We start from the raw sequence: 20,763 nt of genomic DNA, 5'->3' as shown, positions 1-20,763 counted from the left end.
CAGGATAGAAAACTCCGAACTTTTTTTCCCGCTGAGATGCTGCCGCCCGAAGATGTGCAGCACGGACCACCTGCTTTTGTAGCCCCCCGTAACCAACGACTACTGCCGGGCGGTCAGCAACAAGAGAGTGTACCTGGCAGTAATTATTATTGTTGGTTGCTTCAGTATTGCGTCGGCGTATCAAGAGCTTCTCAGGGAAGGATGACTGGAGTGAGAGTTGACTTTCTTCGCTGATAGTCATGTCTCTGAGCAGGACATGTCTTTCCTGTTTCTTTTTCACACCTCTCCTTACCAAGTCACCTATACGTTAGAGTCAAATTGCCGCCATGGACCAAAACTGGAGCCCGGCTGTCCAGGTCGTCATCAATGGCCGTCCTCAGGCGCAGGGTCATAGCTCTGGAGGACCTTCGCAACGCCGGACTAGGCCATTGTCTGTTGATGAAGCTTTGCAATACTCGCCTATGTCTAGCGCGCCAGTGTTTGGCTTAGGTACGCATCATGAACTTCTCACTTCAATGGTGAAGTCAAACTCATTCACGATACCTTTTAGACTGTATACTGCGCCCTGATGTTGGCCGACCTCCCACCACCACCTCAATCAATCACATCCTTCAATCGGGTCGAACGGTCTTGAATGAACTAAATGCTGAGATACAATCCGGGCATGATGAGTCAAGTCGGTTGGAGACATCTCGCGAATATCTCCAGCAATTGCTTGACGGAGACCAGTTGACAGAATTGTAAGCAATATTGATCTATACCCACGGTACGCACGTAGCAACTAATAATTCTAAGCAAGTTCAAACTTCCCTCTGGATCCGCTCAGGCCAAGAGTTCCCTGCCGAGCCCACCCTCCGAGCACGCTTCTGGTCGGAATGAGCTTGGCCCGTTTGCAAAAATGATGCTAGATGCTACAGACATAGCATTTCGATGTAAGTCTCAAACTATTGCATTCAAGGATAACGCGCTCTTAAGCTAATCCGTCACAGATCCTACCTCGACGGAAGTCAAGATCGAAAAGCCAATGAGGAAATCCCCGGCGTGGAACGAGCAAGCGCATCGAGCGAATAATGCTACCCCGGCGTCTTACAATCAGTCGGCTTACCCAGCAAGCCAGCTGTCTGTCATTATCCCAGTCAAGCCTATACATACTCTGGACGAACATGGCACGTCGAAGAAGAGAAAGCTCAATAACGATGTGGAGGACCTTACTATGGTTCGGCTGAAGGATCAAAAAGAGGAGGCAGATGCTGCTCTTGTAAAACTACAGGATCTGTTTCACGAGGTATTCCAGGCGGAGGATCAAGTTGAATCAGAAACAACTGCTGGTGGATCGACCGGACGACAAGATTCCCTTTTCTCGGTTGCTCACTTCCTTGACACAAACGGGCCTATACTCTCATCTGAAGCCCATAGCCGTCTTCAGAAGGCTATGAAAAAGGTTGTTGGTTTCAACCGGCTTCAGGACATCCCATCGGAGTATTTGAGTAGATTACGGAAACTTTCTGAGAGGCCAATCATTGCAGCACAATCACCCGATCTCAGACTGGACGACCCGTCAAATGATTCTGAAACCCAAGAGTGGCTGCAAAAAGTCGATGATATGCTGAATGCTCTACTCGCAGTGGGTACACTGTTGCAGACAATGTCTGGCTCTCGGACGGAAAGGGATCTCTGTCCGGAGGATCTGATCGAGGCCATTCCGAATGTATTCAATCAGATTTTCGATCACTGCGTCATTCCAGCAGTTGAGGCCCGCCCTGGAGGCAAAGAAGCCAGGTATTTTGAGTTCTTCTCTTCACAGAAGCGTATTATAGGGGGTGTTATCCAGCAAAGTAAAAAGATTCTTGGCCTCTTTGCCGACTTTCTGTCGCGCATTGATGTCTCTGAAGGGACAATCACCGCGACTGAGTTTTTCGCTGCAAAACTAATTTTCGTGGAGAACGCGCATTCTGAAAAGGAATCTGCCGTCGGTTTCCAGAAGTATGAATCAGTTCGCCGCGGAGCAATGGATGTCCTGGCAAAGATTTTCTCCAGGTATCCCGCTCAGCGTCCGTTCATTCTCGACGAGATTCTTGTGTCTCTGGAAAAGCTTCCGTCCACGCGGCAAAGTGCCAGGCAATTCAAGCTGGCCGATGGTAAGAGTATCCAGCTTCTGACCGCTTTGGTCATGCAGCTTGTACAGACCACTGCCCTTGACACTCCATCGTCCAAAACACGAAAATCGAAGCGTACTCTCTCGGCAGCCGACGATGACGAAGAGTCTCAAGAAAATGAGGAAGACTTGGACGAAGATGACGATGAGGATCAGACTGATGCATCTCTGGAGCGTCTCGCAACGAAAGTCAACCGTCTCTACGATAATGCGGTCCGCAGTGCGCAATATATCGTCAAGTTCATAGTTCAACGTGCAATGACATCTACCAAGACTGGCGACCAACCTTTTCGCAACATTCTTGATATCTTCACCGAGGATCTGATTGGTGTCCTGGGTTCAACAGATTGGCCGGCGGCTGAACTACTTCTTCGCATCATGGCGTCTCATATGATTGGTATTGCAGATCTTGATAAGAGCCCTGCCACTGCGAAAAGCATGGCTCTGGAGCTTCTGGGCTGGATGGGATCCGCCATATCGGATCTAGTTGTGACCGCTCAGCACTTGCTTCCCTCGATGGAAGAGTCCGATAGTGAACTCAGTGTCTATTTGAGACAGTTGTTCGAGGACTACTCCAACCATGCTTTACATCCTCAAGACCTAGTTGTGCCAGAAGGTCCGTATCGGATAGCTCTCGAGTACTTTCTACAGGCACAGTCATCGGACAACTGGCAGCTCTCCAGTGCTCGGGGTTATTACTTGGCGCAATGGGCAAAGACCGTCTGTTCCGTCTATTATAATTCCGAAGACAGGGACGTTGTACCTGATGGCGAAGCTACCGAAGGCCTTGTGGTACTCTTAACGAAGTTGTTCTCCGAGCCGCTGTGGTTGGAAACTCATAGGTACGGGCTTCAACAACGCCCCTTTGCCGCAAATGCTAACGCTGCTATTCTAGACACTTCGATAGGATATCAACCGCTCATGGGCGGTTCGCTTACGTTTTGACCGTTTTAAACTCGAGTTTTTGCAAGGCTTTTGATACGATCCTCAAAGTCCTCCTCAATTCGATTGCTAGTGATCAGGCAAAGGTTCGCAGTCGGAGTCTAAAAAGCGTGATCTATATGCTGGAAAAAGACCCAAGTCTTCTAGACAGAGACGCATCAGTCATGCGCGTTATCCTTCGATGCGCAACGGATGCCTCGCCGATGGTTCGCGACTCGGCGCTTTCATTGATCGCGAAATGCATTGCTCTGAAACCAAAGTTGGAAGAGGATGGGTGCAGGAGCATCCTGACCTGCGCAGCCGACCCTACAGCTGGTGTGAGGAAGCGCTGCATTGGACTGCTTAAAGATATTTATCTCAAGACATCTCGCACCGAATTGAAGCTGGCTATAGTCGATAGCTTTCTCCAACGGACAACAGATACAGAAGAAAGCGTAGCCACTTTGGCGCGACAGACTTTTGAGGAGGTTTGGCTTACCCCGTTTCATGAGCTTATCGATTCATCACAAGATGGCTCGAAGCTCAGAGTTGGTCTGGGAGAGCGGGTGACGTTGATCGCAAGCTTGGTGCAGCGCAGCGAGACTGCTCTCGAAACATTAGGGTTTTGTTTGAAGAAGATTCTATCGGACAATTCCAAGACGGCCTCATTGAACTTCAAAGTTTGCAAAGCGATGGTTGCAACGATGTTCGAAAAGTTAGTTGAGGATGAGAGCTCGGAGAAGGAGTTCCAGCAGGCTCTCCTTCAAACGATCACAGTATTTGCCAAGGCAAATGCGAAGCTATTCAGCCCTGATCAACTAGAGACCCTTCATCCTTACATCGGCAATCTCGCCACTGCGGAGGATTTGTTCATTTTCAGATCCGTGGTGGTAATTTATCGCTGTGTCTTGCCATACCTTTCGTCCGCTCACAATAGTCTTCTGAAAGAAGTGCAAAACGATCTTTTCAAAAGTGTAGCCAAACTTGCTCGCTCAGAGCTCAACGAAGTTATGGCCTGTTTGTGGACAATCAATGGCGTTTTGCGCAACACTGACAGACTCGTGAAACTGACCATATCGGTTTTGAAACCGATTCAACATTATCGAAATGTCGATCTTGCAGATAATGCTAATTCTGCTATTGTGGCCAGAGCCAAGAGCTATATTCGAATTGCCGGCTGCGTCGGGCGGCATTGCGATCTAGAGAAGTATGAGCCTCACTTCAAGAACGCTTTTCCGTCTTGGAAAGGCGGATCGGTGGCTGGGTTAATGATCGACTCCATTGTCCCTTTTACTCTCCCGAAACAGCCTCTGGAACTCAGGGTTATGGCGTTAGAGAGCGTGGGCTCGATATGCCAGTCCTGGCCAGCTCAGTTCAGCCGGGATGAACCGAGAAAGATTCTTTCCATGGTCTTCAAAGAAGACAATGCAAGCCTTCAGAATATCGTACTGAAATCCTTTGCGGAGTTTTTTGCCATGCACGAGGGCAAAGCAGAGAAGTCAGTCGTGCCGTCTGCTGAAAAAGCGGACCAGGAGAACTCAACCAGACTGGGTGGCTCATTAAAAGCAAGTGACAACGACGGGGCTGCCGCTCTGATAGCTCAACACTTCCTACAGAGCATGCTTCGAGTCGCGCAATCTCGGCAGGACGCGTACGCTCTCACTGCCATTGAATTAATTGCTAGCATTAACCGTCAAGGACTGGTTCATCCCAAAGAATGCGCAGGCGTGTTGGTTTCACTGGAGACATCCACTGTGCCAGCCATTGCCAAGGTTGCGTTTGACACACACAAAATGTTGCATCAACAGTATGAATCAATGTTTGAAAGAGAATATATGAGAGCCGTTCAGGAGGCTTTCTATTACCAACGCGATGTGGTCGGTGATCCCAGCGGCGCTTTGGCCCGACCTTACGTCGCAAAATTGGCACCGCTTTTTGATATTATCAAAACCAGTAACAGTCGGTATCAGAAAAAATTTCTGTCCAACCTGTGTTCGAAGGTAGACTTCGAATTGAAGAAGCTCGACAGCACTGGGGATCCGCCAGAGCATCTTCTACTTACGCGATTTGTGGCTCAAAACCTGGCATTCTTCGATTATGGCCAGCTTGCTGAGCTGGTCTCAGCAGTTGAGTGCATGGAGCGCATTGTCTCCGCGACAGGAACAGTCGTAGCCCATTCAATCGAAATAGAGATTTTTCCGCCTAGGATGGAGGCACCACTGGGAGAACTGTCATCCGAACCTGTGCCACAAGGGCCAGGCAATGCAGAGCCTCTACCCCAGGTCAATCCGTCCGTGTTACGGCAACTAGCGACAGCAGCCGCATCCCTCTCAATGCTTTGGGAGGCTCGAACATACCTTCGCCGTCTGTACGGGATACATGCCCATGTACGAGAGAAGGACGGCAAAGCTGCGGCCAAGGAGCTGAACAAGTCCGCCACCAAAGTGCAAGGTGTGACCGGCGACAAATTTTGGGACGCCATATCTCGGAACATGGAAGCACTGAATAGCGAAGATCAAATGATCAGCAAATGTCGAGAATTTGCCACCTTGCTTGCGATTGACGATGAATTCAAGGTCGGCCAGGATGAGGATGCTGAAGGCAACAGCTTCGACGCTGTCGCTGACCTAGACGACACCGGGCCTGGTCCAGGTTCCCTCGGTGGGCAGCGACCTGGCAAACGGAAGAATTCTGTTTCATCTCAAAATCCCGCGAAGCGACCCCGTGGAAGAAAGAGCGGCTCTGGCAAGAAAAGAGCCAGCACTGAACCAGAGGATGACATGATTTGGGACTAAGATCTCCAGTAGTCGGTTGGCCCAGGCACGGTCAACGCTTGCATTGCTTTTTGCTGTGTAATCACATAGACGTCGCATACGGGACGGCAAACGGCGTTCGGTGGACTTTCAACTGCTTTTTTATCTCAAAGATATTTATTGATCTAGCCATTCTGTTATATTAAAATGACGGCGGAGAGGAGTTTTGCTTGATGACCAATACTTACTTATGGCTGGCTCCTTGTGTTCTCTATCCATTTTTGGCTGCCTGCACGGTAAGGCCAATGTTTTCTGTATCCATTTGATAGGGCCAGGCTCAACGACAATTTCGTTAAACATCCTTTATCAATTAACCGCAATATACCGCAAACAATCTATCCAAGGTTCTTTAACAGCTCTGTCAATGCCAAGTCGTTGCCGAGCCGAGATACCCACCGCTATATTTATATGAGGCCCCAGAAGGCTTAGTGCCGATTGTTGTTAGTGTGGCATGACGTAGTCGGGTCGCTCCCATTCCTTTTTATTGTTCAAAAGACTTTCTTTGTGGTCAACTTTCCATCGACCAGTCCTTCTTTTTCATGTTCAATTCTTCGATTCTCTCTTTTACCGTTCCGTACCGGCCTATTACCGGTGAAATCATCCAGCCAGCATCGACAGAATCCGACACTGCCGAATAGAAGCACCTAGCCGCACACCTCCCTTGTACGCCATGAGCACGGCGCTACTCCGAAGCCGCCCAAACACTGCGGCGCTCAGGAGGATCTGTCTTGTATCACATAGAGGTCAATTCCCGAAACCTAACTCCTCAATTAGCATTGTTACGTCTCGAGCTTTACATACGACCCGGCGGCGACCAGTGACCCAGCAGCGCATCTCAAATATCCTGCACAGTGCGTCGTTATCAGTTCGATATGAGTCGACGGGAAAGGACCCAATGGCTAAAGCGGCCCGCAAATCCCCTGCCCTCAACATACTCGTAAAGAGCTTCACATACTGTGGATTTTTCATTGTCATGACTGGTGTTGCAGTAGTCGCGTTCTTCATCTACGATGCGACCACATACCGTGAAGACCCTAGCTCTGAAGACATTCCTGTGTCTGAATTGGCACTTAACCCTCGACGCGGGGGCCCGAAGAACCTGCCTATAGCGGAGGTCCTGGTGGGAGACAACGACTCGGAGGCGATGGTGCAGCAGAACGACAAGCCACGTTTGGTCATTCTGGGCACGGGCTGGGGCAGTATCGCGCTTCTTAAAAATCTCAATCCTGGAGATTATCATGTCACTGTGGTATCGCCGACGAACTATTTCCTTTTCACGCCTATGTTGCCCTCTGCGACGGTTGGGACTCTGGGGCTGCGCTCGCTTGTTGAGCCTGTCCGGCGAATCATCCAACGAGTACATGGCCATTTCTTGAAGGCAGAGGCCGAAGATGTGGATTTTTCGGAAAAGCTGGTTGAGGTGTCTCAAGTTGATGCCAATGGCAAAAAGCAGAACTTTTACCTTCCGTACGACAAGCTGGTAATTGCTGTTGGTGAGTGCGGGCCGTGAGTCTCTTCCGTGTTGTCGATACTAAGTTTGGACTACAAAAGGATGTGTCACAAACCCCCACGGTGTCAAAGGACTCGAGCATTGTAATTTCCTGAAGACGATCGATGATGCTCGTAAAATCAAGAACAAGATCCTCGAGAACATGGAGTTGGCTTGTTTACCGACTACTAGCGACGAAGAACGTCGGCGTCTGTTGTCGTTCGTTGTCTGCGGCGGTGGCCCGACAGGCGTCGAGTTCGCAGCCGAATTGTTCGACTTGCTCAATGAGGACCTGCTTCACTCGTTCCCAAAGATTTTGAGAAATGAGATCTCCGTTCACATCATTCAGAGTCGGAGCCATATCCTGAACACTTACGATGAGGCTCTGTCTAAGTATGCCGAAGTACGCTGTTTCACCTGTTTCGCTGACATTAAGACGATTGACGAGGCTAATACCTACAGGCCCGTTTTAACCGTGATCACGTTGAAGTCCTGACAAATGCGCGAGTGAAGGAGGTCCGCGACGACAGAGTTTTGTTCACTCAAGTCGAGAATGGCCAGCCGGTGGTGAAGGAAATCCCAATGGGTTTCTGCCTTTGGTCGACCGGAGTTGGTATGTGATTACTATTTTGGTCTGCGACGTACTCGGAACTGACTATTGCACAGATCGCGCTGAACTTTGCAAGAAACTCTGCGACAAGCTTGAGGCCCAGAACAATAAGCACGCTCTGGAAACTGACACTCACCTGCGTCTAATCGGAGCTCCATTGGGCGACGTGTATGCCATCGGTGACTGTTCGACCGTCCAGAACAAGGTCGCCGATAATATCATTTCGTTCCTGCGCACTATCGCCTGGGAGAAGGGCCAGGATCCCCAGAAAGTCCACCTCACGTTCCGAGAATGGAAAGACGTAGCCAACCGAGTCAGGAAGCGTTTCCCCCAGGCAGCCAACCACCTCCGCCGACTAGACAAGCTGTTCGAACAGTATGACAAGGACCGCTCCGGCACCCTCGACTTCGGCGAACTGCACGAACTCCTCCACCAGATCGACACCAAGCTCACCTCCCTCCCGGCCACCGCCCAGCGCGCCAACCAACAAGGCCAATATCTGGGCCGCAAACTCACCAAGATCGCAGCTGCGCTCCCCGGCATGCGAGCCAACGAGATCGAACACGGCGACGTCGACAACATCGTTTACAAACCCTTCAGATACAAGCATCTCGGCAGCCTGGCATACATCAGCAACGCGGCCGTCTTCGACTTCGGCGGACTCAATTTCAGCGGTGGCGTTCTGGCCATGTACCTGTGGCGAAGCGTCTATTTCGCGGAGAGCGTCAGCTTCCGCACACGGTGCATGCTGGCCATGGACTGGGCCAAGAGAGCACTTTTTGGACGAGGTCTGTTTCTTCGCACATGTTCTTTCTCATGAATCCATAGCTAAACTTTTGTCTCTCAATAGATCTTATGAGCTTCTAATCGGACCCTCTGGATATAAGCAGCCTGCCCTGGCATGCCATAGGAAAGGACATACCACCGTGTCCATTCATCCTTGTGGTTTGCTGTTAGATCGATAAAAAAGATTGAATGCCCAATTCTTCGTGTCTCTTTTGTCCATATTATGTGTGATATTTGGCTAGGGCTCACTCGCGTTGGAATCGATGTTGGCTGAAGTCATGTGGCTACTTGTTTGGGATCAGTGATACAATCTGTGGTTAGTGTCTCCTAGAATATATATATATATACATACACGATAGAATCCATTCTACCAATGCTGATGAATACTGTTTGATATTCTCCTGGCTGTTACCGATGATGCGGTCAATTAAACTGATTAGTATCTACATACAAGAGCTGGAATGCTTTCACCTTTACTGAGCCCCTGGTCTTCGCGTCCAGGTTACCCTGTTGGGTGAGTCAACAAGTGAATGGGCTACTATAGGATGGCCAAGACATTTCATACGGGATTATAAGAACAACGCAAGGTGGTTGGTTGATTGGATATGTTTACAACAATCAGTGTTTGATTTCTGAAATGCCTCACTTATGAGGAAAGCACTATGGTTGAGCGCTCAGCGTTCACAGATGCAAAAATCAAGCCCGAACTCCTCGCTAAACTGGAAAAGCGGCAGAGAGTATCGACCAAAGCAATGCAACATCGCTGATCATGAAATCATCGGGTCAACATCTCCGTTGTTGGCCATTACAGTATCATTTGAGTCACCATTCTGACTGGTGCTCTGAGCGTTCTTTACGTTGTTGCCATCATAGAGTCCGAGGTCGAGCTTCTCAGGAAGATCTTTCTTGGCTTCTCGGGCCTTCTGCTCCGCCCAGGCGCGTAATTTAACCAGATTGCGCAGCCGAGCTTCTTTACGGGCACCCTGGCTTTGCAGGATAGCTTCATTTACCCTGGTAGCAATATCTTTACGTAGGTCAGGATGCAACAATGGCGCAAGGGATGGCGCCAGGTTCTCAGTAGGGAAGATCAAAAGAGCAAGAGTGCGCTCAAGGTCCTCGAGAAACTGAGGGTTGGTGGGCGCCCGCGGAGCGAGCTGTGAAGTCGCAAACTCGAGGGCAGGGCTGATGTCACCATTGGGCGTGGACATGCACGTGCGTATCAATTCCACAAGCTGCAAGCGAAGTAATGCGAAATGCAGAGATGGATTTTCATCCAAAATCTATACAAACCAAGTCAGCAAGGCAATATCCCACCGAGTGTATGATGATGTTGACATGACAGTTGAGTAGTTTGCTAATCATACTGAGGACTGAAGATGTTTGTTTATCATCAAAACCCATAAGGGGATTTATGAGTGGTGCATGTAAACCGATATAATCCTAGCAAAGGATAGGTGGTAGGGCAGGAGGGCAAGAGAGAAAAATATGCATACCTGTGGGTTGAGATCATTGATCTTCTCGATTGCAGCTTGAATGTTGCCAGAATGAATCGCAGTGCGGATCTCTACTCTTTCCTGGATGGACTCAATGTCCGCCCTGGGTTGTATGTTTGCCTCAACTGCAAATTTCTTTGCAGCAGCTGGGTAGCCATTGGTAATAAGGTAATCCATCACTAGATAGTTTATATCACTGGACTGATGATCAGCAATTGCAGGCAACTCAAGACGTCAAGCGTAGAGTAAAGTAAGGAACGATTCAGAAACACAAGTTAACATATTCTCCTCACGAAGTTTCAGAGAGATTCCCAACTTGATTTCAAGATCATCATAAAAAGTGTTCAGGAAAAATAAAAAACAATGAAATAAGCAACTCACGTTTTGGACGGTTTGATCTCATCGACCTTCCGCTCGAACTGATGCCATGTTGGCGTTGTCGTTGAGGAAGTGGGAGACATCTGCATCCCGTTAAAATCAAGCTATTACGCGCGCACAACCCGTGAAAGAGCATACGTAATTAGCTGAAGACATTGTAGGATACTGTGGCTTGGACCTTGATGTAGGTATCAAGTGCCTTGGAACTGCTCCGGCTGTCTGTGAAGATGGAAAACCTCGCAGACGGAAGCCATGGAGAGAGAGAGATTCTCTGAGGGGGAAAAGAGAAGTGAAGAAGAAAGAGAAAGAAGAGGAAAAAGCAGGTAAGAAAAGCGGCAGGATTTTGGGTCACGCTTAGAGCTCTCGGACTAAGACTAAACCGTAAGCGAAAAGTCACGGGTCAACGCTAAACTCAGTCGGTCTAAGCGCTATCACTAAAGAAGCTTTTGAGGGTTTCTTGCCTGACTATTATTATCTGCAGTTCTTTATCGGCCCAGGATCTTTTCAGCACTGGCGATTCCTGACCTGGCCGTCATATATTTTCTTCTGGATGATATGTGTGGAAGGTCAGGAATCTGTTGCGCCGCATTCTAATTATTCTAGCCAGGGAGCTTCTACTTGAAGAAGTAGCGACATGGAGTCTCTCTCTCCTCTTTACTCCTCGGCCACGGAGAAGAGATACTACTCTCCACCATGGGCGGATTTGAGTATCATTGGAATTGCAGGCAGCTCGGGCTCCGGCAAGACGTCTGTGGCCATGGAGATTGTTAAGTCCTTGAATCTGCCATGGGTTGTGATTCTTGATATGGTACTAAGGACCCGTTCGAACATCATTTCTATAGATATAAGCCATTTTCGTGCATCCTCGTGACTTCTAACCCCTTCTGGTACAGGACTCGTTCTATAAGAGTTTGACTCCAGAGCAACATGCCAAAGCGCATGCAAATGAATTCGATTTCGACTGTCCGGATGCAATCGACTTCGATGCATTAGTACAGACGTTAAGGGATCTCAAGCAAGGGTAATTCCTCTCCTTGCTCCTCGTAATCCACCAAGCTCTCCGGAAATTTGCACGCAGCTAACAGCAAATGCGTCAACCAAATAAAGAAAGAAAGCAAACATACCTGTCTACTCTTTTGCTGAACATCAGCGCCAACCGCAGACGACCACTCTTTACTCGCCGCATGTCTTGATCTTAGAGGGAATTCTGGCGCTCCATGATCCTCGGATCATGGAGATGTTGGACGTCAAGGTAATTCTACTTTCACCCACTTACTACCTCAAGATACTTATCAGACCCTTTTCAGATTTTTGTCGAGGCAGATATGGATGTTTGCCTTGGACGCAGAAGTGAGTGGAAAATCATACCCAGTATGATTAACTGTCCTAACCAAGGCGGCGCCAGTATTGCGTGATGTCCGGGAGAGAGGCAGAGACATTGATGGTATCATTAAACAATGGTTCCAATTTGTCAAGCCATCGTATAAGCAATACGTCGAGCCTCAGCGGTCGGTTTCGGGTTAGCTAGCACAAAATTCCCTCCCGCTCTGCTTGTCTGACGGAAGTAGATATTATCATCCCCCGCGGAATTGAGAACAGAACGGCTATCGGTAAGCGAAGATGGTGAACTTCAGTTTGCACGCCTTTGCTGAATAGTCCCAGATATGGTTGTGAAACATATCCAGCGCAAACTTCAGGAGAAATCCGACAAACACAGCGCAGAGTTACAGAAGCTGGAGATGATCGCTTCAGAAGAACAATTGTCGGCAAATGTGTTTCTCATGCCTCAGACCCCGCAATTCATCAGCATGAACACAATATTGCAGGACCCTGCCACGGAACAGGTTGATTTTGTCTTTTATTTTGACCGCCTCGCTTGTCTACTAATAGAGAAGTGCGTTGACCCTTATGTGCCAGCGCCTGAAAAGTTCAAGTTTGGGACTGACCATAACATCGGATTAATAGGGCCTTGGACTGTACTCGGTATCAACCGGTGAAGGTTGAGACCCCTCAAGGGATGAATTATAACGGGTTACATCCGGAAGGTCTAGTGTCTGCAGTAGCAATTTTGCGAGGTGGTTCTTGTCTTGAAACAGCTCTCAAGCGAACTATTCCTGACTGTATTACTGGTCGACTGCTCATTCAAACGAACGAGCGGAACGAGGAGCCAGAGCTGCATTACTTGAAACTGCCGCCAGGCATTGAAGAGCACGCAACAGTCATGCTCCTTGATCCTCAAATGGCTAGCGGAGGAGCTGCCCTGATGGCGGTTCGGGTCTTAGTTGATCACGGAGTCGCGGAAGACAGAATTGTCTTTGTGACCTGTGCCGCTGGAAAGGTTGGACTTAAGCGGCTTAGCACCGTTTACCCTGAAGTCAGGGTCATTGTAGGGAGGATCGAAGAGGAGCGAGAGCCTCGATGGTTGGAGAAGAGATATTTCGGATGTTAGATTCTTGACGGGACCGTGTTGGATCAGGTGGTTGTACATTGACAGTGTCGATGCCGGTGAAGGATTGCATTTACTTGGTCTATAGTGTCAGGCGGCAACCAAGCGAATAATGTACATACCCATTTACACAATGTATGAAGTATGATTGCCAAGTAAGGCGCGGAATGCGGAAGCATCAAGCATCACCCTATGCATGTAGAACGAACTCTAAGGGACGCACGGACCAATGCAGAAACCGGCGCAGATTCTTTGGTTCCACCGCCAAAAGAAAATTATCCTTATCAACCAAATCTTGTAGAAGAGGCGCCCCGAAAGCTGCTACAGACTCCAAACAACATACTCAAGTCTGACTTCCACACGGTCGCATTCTCATTAGAGTCAATTCTTTCTAGCCGCTTTTCCGTGGAACTTCCACGATGCCGGACTCAAAGAAATCCAGAAAGAGCGGCGAGGCCGACAAGCAGGCCGGCCCTGTTATCAGTACGAGCAACCCTCGTTTCGCTTATGACCACCAGGCTGTTGTGAAAAATGCTAACTCTTGACTGCCTACTTCTAGCTGATCCCAGATTTGCTAATATCCAGACCGATCCGCGATATCGCCTTCCCAGCAAACGCCAGACCCATGTGAAGCTCGACAAGCGTTTTGCGCACATGCTGCGCGACAAGGATTTCTCTCGAAATGCCGCGGTTGATCGCTATGGACGCAAGCTTGCTCGCGATGACACGAAGAAGCAGTTGGAGAGATTTTACCAGTTGGAGGGCGACGAAGAGGGAGATAAAGATGAGGACGAGGACGAGGAGGGAGATGGAATAGTCGCTGATGACGATGACGAGGTTCGCAAGGAGTTGAAGCGGATAGACAAGGCGTATGATCCTGCTCGGGACGGAGGATTCTCATCTTCGTCTTCGGAAGAGGAGAGCTCGAGTGATGAGGAAAGTGAAGAAGAGGACGACGAGGAGGAACAGAGTATTGAAGAACTGGACTTTCCCGATAAACAGCAGGTGGATGTGCCGACGGGAGAAGTCACGAATCGCATTGCGGTGGTCAACCTGGACTGGGATAATATCCGGGCGGAGGATCTGATGGCTGTGTTTTCCAGTTTTGTTCCGACCGGCGGCCGGGTGTTGAAGGTCTCTGTGTACCCGAGTGAGTTTGGCAAGGAGCGCATGGAGAGGGAGGAAACGGAAGGCCCTCCTCGGGAGATTTTCGCGACGAACAAGCGCCAGGAGGACGACGATGAGGAGAACGAAGAGGATCTTGATTCGGAAGAAGAGGAGGAAAAGATCAAGCAGTCGATTTTGAAGGAAGATCAGGGCGAGGAGTTCAACTCTACCCAGCTACGAAAGTATCAACTGGAACGACTGCGGTACTTCTACGCGATCCTGACATTCTCGAGCAAGGATGTTGCGAAACATGTGTACGACTCCGTGGACGGAGCTGAGTATCTATCCAGTGCCAACTTCTTTGACCTTCGGTTCGTACCGGAGGACACGGACTTCTCCGACGACAAGCCGCGCGACGAATGTGAACGGATCCCGGACGGATACCAACCGAATGAGTTCGTGACTGATGCGCTGCAGCACAGCAAGGTCAAGCTTACATGGGACGCGGAAGACAAATCGCGCAAGGAAGCTCAAGCCCGAGCTTTCAGAGGCAGTCGCAAGGATATTGACGAGAATGATCTGAAGGCCTATCTTGCCAGTGACAGTTCTGATGACGAGGGAGAAGAAGAGGCGGTGGAAGTTGTGGATACTACAAAGGGAGACGGGTCTAGCACAAAGATCTCCAAGAAAGAGGAAGAGCGGCAGCGCCTGCGGGCTCTCCTGGGCTTAAGTACAGAGCCTCTCAAGTCCTCCAAATCGTCTGGTCCTGTCGGCGAAATGGAGGTCACCTTCACGTCGGGCTTGGCAGGAGAGCCCAAACGCGACACCATTTTCGAGAACGAGCCTGAGAGAGAGGAGACTACGATCGAGAAGTATATACGGAAAGAGCGTGAGCGCAAGAAGCGGAGAAAGGAGAAGCTGAAGGCTCTGAAGCGCGGGGAAACTCAAGGGGAGGCGAAGGCTGATGCCAACGGGGACGATGTATCGTCTGCAGGCGAGGGACAAGCTGCGCACGAAGACTTGGGCTTCAACGATCCGTTCTTTGACGATCCGGATGGCAAGGCCACTGCTGCCGCTCGTCGCAAGGAGGAGAAGCGTAAGAAGCGTGCTGAACGCGAGGCCGAGGAGGCCGCGAACGCGGCGAAGCGGGCCGAACTGGAACTCCTGATGCTGGACGACAAGAAATCAGAAATCAAACACTTTGATATGAATGAGATTGAGAAGGCGCAGAAACAAGCCCGCAAGAAGAACAAGAAGAAGGCAAAGGACCAGGCTCAAACAGTCAATGACGATTTCCAGATGGACGTCAGCGACCCTCGTTTCGCAAGGCTGTTCGAGAGCCACGAATATGCCATCGACCCTACCAACCCGAAGTTCAAACCCACACCGGGCATGAAAGCACTGCTGGATGAAGGGCGCAAGCGACGAAGGGATCGGGACGACCGAGGGGACGAAGAAGTAAGCACCTCGCGTGATAGGAAGAAGAAAAAGCAGAAGCAGAGCGCTGCAGGCAACGCCGGCTCGGATGATTTGAAAAAGTTGGTGGACAAAGTGAAGCGGAACACGCAACAGACATGAGTCTGACTGCACTCACCTTGGTTTGATTTTCTCTAGCGAACAAGACACAAGCATAGTGGGATTCAGGATATTCAGGATATATACCACAATATTGTACATCATCTTTGCAGGTGTAATAAAAGTATTCTCCATCTTTGTTGACAATCTATCATACATCCTGATTCCCCTAGATTCCTTTTCTATAACGGCAGTCATCCACGGGACAAAGTCCCAGTAACATGAGATTTCAGCACATTCTCAGCTGCCTGCAGTCTCCATAGCCCTATTCGCTGCTGAATGACTTGAAGAAGTAACCTGGTCCATGCAGGATGAGGTGTTCGTCCTACCCCGCCTGCAGCATCATTACTAGATATGTATGTCTATATGTCCACCCTGGTATATCTGACAGAAGGGAAGCATGCAAGCTGCCAATGAGCTGCATGCGATCAGCAGCGGAATGAGATGAGGCTGAGATCATGCGTGGATAATACGGAGAATCTCACTCTTTCGCTTGGTTCTGTGTGGTGGTGACAGATTTCATTGCTCACCGCCCTTTCGTCCATCTCCGAACACACTCTCACTACGTATCTACTCTCCCCGCTCCCCCGACTTCGCTACTCCGGACTCAATTCATCATCTTTCCCCGTCTGTTGATGCTTTATCTTTCTTAGTGATGAGATTGTTCCTTTCTCATCCCTAGTCAGTTCTGGTGTGTGCACGAACTCTTTGATTGCCAGAAGTGAGCATCCCCCGCACTGGACGATAAACTGTTCAGGTGGTGTCTTTCCTTTCTGGTCGATTCTGAAGGAACACAATTGCACCTCAGTCAACCTGGGTTGATCATGGTTTTTCATCGGTAGGGTTGGATGTTGGGGAACGGCAGCTCAGTCTAGGTTATCAGTCTGGCTGTTGGTTACCTGTCATATTCAATCTCACGTCGACAATTCCGTGGCTTGTTCTGTTTCGTGTGTGCCGTGACCATTAGGGCCAGGCGTTGTACTGCCACTTCTTTACTAACTGTTGCATACTTGACCACTCGTCACTAGTTGAATCATCATGTTGGGCCGTCTGTTGAGCAGTGCGGCATCAACATTGAACCCTGCTGCGTACTCGAATAGAAACGCTACCCAGCTGGAATCCGTGACTGAAGAAGAACACACATCTGGCCTCCTTTTCCCGGATGCGAGCCTGCTACGACGGTCGAATACCCATGCCTATCCGTTACATAGCACATTCAATTCGCCGAACGCGTATGCTGCCGGTGCCTACGACGATCGAGGTGGCGTGGAACTAGATCCCGTCAAGGACTTCCGGGTGATAATTGCACAGAACGCGCTTGGCGACAGGGATGCGTGTGTGTTGTTAGATACTCGAACGAACTCGTCTGACGTGACGTCAAGCCCTCACGATTCAGAACCGTACGTGCTCGACAATTCTGGGACGAGACATGTTCGCACACTTTCCAGTCTCTCGCGGGCTCCTCGGCGCGGATATCCCCCTCCTTCGTCGGCCGCTGATTCGAGCCCGTTTTCTGTCGCTGCGGAATCCCGCAGATCGCCGCCCATGAGTTCTGGTGCTTTTGCCCGCGCTCGCGGCCGCAGCTCTACATTGTCGCCTGCAGGTGGGGTGAATGAAGCCGGCCGCTCACGTCATTCGGCCGAGAACAATGACTCTGGTCTGTTGAACTGCATTTTTGGCAGCAGTGCGTTCAGCTATCGGGGCTCTTCGACCAAGATGCATATCATTTCTGCAGATGAGGATTCAGGTAGAACTTCAAGCGAATCGCCAGCAACCCGTAACTCGCTCTCACGCGCGTATACAACGGGAAGTTCCTCTGGTTTCATGGGTGCATCGCGGGGCTCCGAACCCAAGCCTCCATCCAAAGTCACCATTCTACTGACGCGGATGTTCAGTGTCAACTTGCCGGAGGCAGGTGACACGTCTGATCGGCCCGACCACCCGACTTCCATGTACCAAGAGTCGCTACCGGAAAACGGGTTCCCATTCCCCGATGTTACCAAGCGTAAAAAGATCAAGGAGAAGAAAACTCCGATGTATGCGGTGGCGATTACAATCCAAATTCCGCTCCTCTCTCGTAATACAGGACGGCCCGGTTCACGCTTCAGTACGCAAGCCACCGACTCACCCAAGGCGCGGATGTCGTGCTCGTTGGACTCAGACCATCGCTGGCGCGGCGGCTTCCTGGATGATAGCCTGTCGCTTGCATCTCCTCCGGCAAGCTTGGATGAGCGGATTGATCTGTTGGTGGATCACTGGGATGTGATCAACCGTACCCTGTCACATTTGGAGCGACTTTCTCGGAAGGAAATACTGTTTCTGTTGAAGAAAGTGGACTCATTGGGAGCGAATCCGAAGCCTGCAAAGCCTCCAAACATGCAACGTACGAACCAGACGATTGTGCATCTGCCGGCGAACATACTGGCCGTGAATTCGAAGTTGAAGGACGAGGCTTTCCGCAGTGCCCGTCGTATTAGCGTTGCTCTTCAAACTCCGCACGTCGTGACTGGCCAGAGTCGCTGGGGTGTTTGGCGTGAAGAGGGACGCTCAATTGTGCGCAATCTTGGGGACAAAGAGCATAGCTTTTTCTTCTTAGTGCTGATCACTGCGTTTTTGGGAAACCATACAGAATGGCTGAGTACACTGGGCCCCGACTGGTACCGCCGGCGACATTATCTCCAGCAAAAGGCTCAACAGGACGCAGACCCTGTCCTTGCTCACAGAACTGTTATCATTTCGCCTGACAAGATGACGGCCCGGCGGCTTATATTCTTACTATCGGCTTTCCTTCCGGCCAAGCAACGCTTTGAGCCACTTCCGTCGCCGCTTCGCCCAGGGACCTCGGCGTCAGCACGGGCCGTTTCGCAAAGTCCACCGACCGTGCCCGTCCTGAGACAGGAGCCTTTGCGCAGGGCCATTGAGCGGCGATCACGTGCACAGCGTTTGGCCGATAGTGACAATCACCAGAGGTCTGTTAGTGCCTCTTCTAATGAGACAGCCCATCGATCGGCGGACGACGTCGACACGTCGGCTCCTGAGCTTGCTCCGCATCGCAGAGGCTCTGATGCTCGCTCCATTCGGACATTGGGTGTTCCCATGCATAGAGACCCACGCAATAAAAACACCTGTGTAGCGACAACCTCCACGGCAACTCCCAGCAGCGCTGTTCCTGTTCCCCATTTTGCGTCGCGGCAGACTCGGCGTGACCGAGAGGATCCAGACCCAGCTGCGCCGGGCGTCAATGACAGCCTGGCGTCGGAAAATCTGCTACGTAACTTGCAAAGAAGCGAGAGTTCAGCCGTCAGTGCTAACAGCAGTGTCCCTTCCAACGGTGGCCGATGGGGAAATATCTTTTCCGGTTTGTGGATCTCGCGCCATGAGTCGTCCACAGCCGAAGGCAATCCCACCGTCCCAGTTGCGGAACCTCGAAAGCGTTCGGTGTCTGCTTATGTCGGCCCCTCTAAGCGAAGCCCTCCAACGCTGAGTCAGATGGTGAAAGAAGTTTCGGGCGAGACACCCGGAGAAGTCTCAGAGACTACCACGAGTGGCACTATCTCGATTCCTCGATCCTCAAGTCAGCAAGGGCCGGAAGAAAATACTCCAGAGCCGTCGTCCGTGCCGGAGCAGAACAGAGAATCTTCCTTGAAACTGTCTGTGCGGGGTGATGATGGAATCGTGGACGTGGAACTTCCGCTTCCCGGGTTTCTTTCCCTTTCGTCGTCAGGCGATTCGACCATAGCGTCCCCGAAGAAGACACGAACGTCGGTCACCAGTGTTGATGCTCTAGCGTCCACACACAGCAGCAATTCCGGATTTCACTGTGGCGGCCCCAGGGACAACGACGGACCTAGCGTGAATGTTGCTGGATGGCTGAAGAATTTCCACGAGGACTTTTTGCTTCAGGGCGTGCGACCTTCTGCCAGCGTAGAAGCCGACATCAAGCGCGCAATGCAAGCCGAGCCTACACCTAGTTCCGCGTTTTCCTTTGAACCTGAAGGACAAGGAAAGTGGGTGGACGTCGCAACAACCTTGATTGCAGATACCAGGAACTTCACAGTTAAGCGGCTTCGTCTGAGGCGTAAAGTTGTCGGGAATGGCTCTTGCAGGAGTCCATCTACACCTGGAGCTGCCTCTCAACCGGGGACCCCCCGCCATCTGTTTGGTCATCCCACATCTGCGTCACAGCTTACAAGCTTTTTCTCTAACGCGCCCGCTTCGAGCGGGGCGTCTGCGAACTCTGTGGCAGAAGCCTTTGATGCCCCTGAATACGAAGAGCGATTTGTTGAGGAGCCTGTCATGGATTTGGATGGTACACTTGTTGATGCGCTCGAGCGTGTTCTCGCACAGAGTGGTCAGTCATCGTTGGCGCACTCGAGAGCCCAGTCGCCGTCGCGTGGTCGGAGGGGCGAAGATAAAAACACTTCTGATACTGTCTCTCGAGATGAGGTTCCATCTATTGAGGTTCCCCGTGCGGAGTGCCGCAAGATGGTGCTTGGTGCTCTCGAAGAAGTGGTCCGCAGTGTGACAGCCGAGCATTGCCGCGAGGACGTCGACGGGGAAGTCGGCCTTGCTGATAGAGAGCGCAGACGCTCGTTGGCAGGGGCGGACAATACCCTGAGAGAAGGTATTCGCAAGTGGCTACTTGAAGTTGAGGAGGCTTGGTGATCTTTCTATCCCGTTCTTGCAGCTATTTGCATATTCTTGCGTTTGCTTTTGACTTTTAACTTTCTACGCTTGTTGACGGTTTTCAGACGATGATACGTCGAGCACCGGTCTCATCGAGCCTGCGGGTGGTACTTTCTCTGTTTCTGCAGCTTGAAGATTGTTATGATACCCCTGTGTTGAGTTTTTCTTCTTTCGATTCATGTATGATCTTTGATATTCCGCACACATCAGGTACACTTACCTTCAACATGATGTGAGCTGTACCTGTTGATGCCGCCTAAGTTTCTTTCTAGAGATAATTCGAGACAAGCGCATTAAATCTTCC

The 20,763-nt window shown here is 50.5% G+C and overlaps 6 protein-coding genes across 6 annotated transcripts; 5 read left to right on the top strand and 1 right to left on the bottom strand.

The window, feature by feature from the left end:
- The first annotated feature begins 114 nt into the window (after positions 1-114).
- AFUA_2G05470 (putative sister chromatid cohesion protein Mis4) lies at positions 115-6,250 on the top strand. Its single transcript, XM_744583.3, has 5 exons — positions 115-489; positions 551-740; positions 796-932; positions 990-2,997; positions 3,051-6,250. Exons 1-5 carry the CDS (start codon positions 327-329, stop codon positions 5,869-5,871), a joined length of 5,319 nt encoding a protein of 1,772 aa, XP_749676.1. The 5' UTR covers positions 115-326; the 3' UTR covers positions 5,872-6,250.
- Positions 6,251-6,282: 32 nt separating this feature from the next.
- On the top strand, positions 6,283-9,188 carry AFUA_2G05450 (putative NADH-ubiquinone oxidoreductase 64 kDa subunit). The gene is made up of 5 exons (XM_744582.2): positions 6,283-7,382; positions 7,441-7,781; positions 7,841-7,991; positions 8,045-8,776; positions 8,839-9,188. The coding sequence occupies exons 1-5, from the start codon at positions 6,560-6,562 to the stop codon at positions 8,853-8,855; spliced, it is 2,064 nt and encodes a 687-aa protein (XP_749675.2). The 5' UTR covers positions 6,283-6,559; the 3' UTR covers positions 8,856-9,188.
- Positions 9,189-9,286: 98 nt separating this feature from the next.
- Positions 9,287-11,023, bottom strand: AFUA_2G05440 (glucose-induced degradation complex GID8). The gene is made up of 4 exons (XM_744581.2): positions 10,784-11,023; positions 10,649-10,728; positions 10,268-10,463; positions 9,287-10,054 (listed from the first exon to the last, which is right to left on the bottom strand). Exons 1-4 carry the CDS (start codon positions 10,799-10,801, stop codon positions 9,542-9,544), a joined length of 807 nt encoding a protein of 268 aa, XP_749674.2. The 5' UTR covers positions 10,802-11,023; the 3' UTR covers positions 9,287-9,541.
- An 83-nt stretch (positions 11,024-11,106) lies between these two features.
- AFUA_2G05430 (uridine kinase family protein) lies at positions 11,107-13,275 on the top strand. Its single transcript, XM_744580.2, has 8 exons — positions 11,107-11,453; positions 11,539-11,666; positions 11,753-11,897; positions 11,953-11,995; positions 12,051-12,164; positions 12,214-12,255; positions 12,308-12,539; positions 12,611-13,275. The coding sequence occupies exons 1-8, from the start codon at positions 11,280-11,282 to the stop codon at positions 13,092-13,094; spliced, it is 1,362 nt and encodes a 453-aa protein (XP_749673.1). The 5' UTR covers positions 11,107-11,279; the 3' UTR covers positions 13,095-13,275.
- A 203-nt stretch (positions 13,276-13,478) lies between these two features.
- On the top strand, positions 13,479-15,776 carry AFUA_2G05420 (pre-rRNA-processing protein ESF1; the record flags this gene model as incomplete). Its single annotated transcript, XM_744579.2, has 2 exons — positions 13,479-13,574; positions 13,651-15,776. The coding sequence occupies exons 1-2, from the start codon at positions 13,511-13,513 to the stop codon at positions 15,774-15,776; spliced, it is 2,190 nt and encodes a 729-aa protein (XP_749672.2). The 5' UTR covers positions 13,479-13,510.
- Positions 15,777-16,811: 1,035 nt separating this feature from the next.
- On the top strand, positions 16,812-20,438 carry AFUA_2G05410 (uncharacterized protein; the record flags this gene model as incomplete). Its single annotated transcript, XM_744578.1, has 1 exon — positions 16,812-20,438. One exon carries the CDS (start codon positions 16,812-16,814, stop codon positions 20,436-20,438), a length of 3,627 nt encoding a protein of 1,208 aa, XP_749671.1.
- Between the last annotated feature and the right edge of the window lie 325 nt (positions 20,439-20,763).

The sequence above is a fragment of the Aspergillus fumigatus genome, chromosome 2, assembly GCF_000002655.1.
Source record: "Aspergillus fumigatus Af293 chromosome 2, whole genome shotgun sequence".
Lineage (NCBI taxonomy): Eukaryota > Fungi > Ascomycota > Eurotiomycetes > Eurotiales > Aspergillaceae > Aspergillus > Aspergillus fumigatus.
The sequence above is the reverse complement of the archived record's forward strand: the minus strand, read 5'-3'. Positions and strand labels throughout refer to the sequence as shown.

Excerpts from the sequence above, each read along its gene's own strand:
- AFUA_2G05470 (XM_744583.3), top strand. The coding sequence starts at position 327 with ATGGACCAAAACTGGAGCCCGGCTGTCCAGGTCGTCATCAATGGCCGT. Across the intron at positions 490-550 it reads CGCGCCAGTGTTTGGCTTAG|ACTGTATACTGCGCCCTGAT; the intron begins GTACGCATCATG and ends GATACCTTTTAG. Across the intron at positions 741-795 it reads GGAGACCAGTTGACAGAATT|CAAGTTCAAACTTCCCTCTG; the intron begins GTAAGCAATATT and ends AATAATTCTAAG.
- AFUA_2G05450 (XM_744582.2), top strand. The coding sequence starts at position 6,560 with ATGAGCACGGCGCTACTCCGAAGCCGCCCAAACACTGCGGCGCTCAGG. Across the intron at positions 7,383-7,440 it reads CAAGCTGGTAATTGCTGTTG|GATGTGTCACAAACCCCCAC; the intron begins GTGAGTGCGGGC and ends GGACTACAAAAG. Across the intron at positions 7,992-8,044 it reads CCTTTGGTCGACCGGAGTTG|ATCGCGCTGAACTTTGCAAG; the intron begins GTATGTGATTAC and ends ACTATTGCACAG.
- AFUA_2G05440 (XM_744581.2), bottom strand. Across the intron at positions 10,464-10,648 it reads GAGATCAAACCGTCCAAAAC|TGATATAAACTATCTAGTGA; the intron begins GTGAGTTGCTTA and ends TCATCAGTCCAG. Across the intron at positions 10,055-10,267 it reads TCAATGATCTCAACCCACAG|ATTTTGGATGAAAATCCATC; the intron begins GTATGCATATTT and ends TGGTTTGTATAG.
- AFUA_2G05430 (XM_744580.2), top strand. The coding sequence starts at position 11,280 with ATGGAGTCTCTCTCTCCTCTTTACTCCTCGGCCACGGAGAAGAGATAC. Across the intron at positions 11,667-11,752 it reads TTAAGGGATCTCAAGCAAGG|AAAGAAAGCAAACATACCTG; the intron begins GTAATTCCTCTC and ends AACCAAATAAAG. Across the intron at positions 12,540-12,610 it reads GCTTGTCTACTAATAGAGAA|GGCCTTGGACTGTACTCGGT; the intron begins GTGCGTTGACCC and ends TCGGATTAATAG.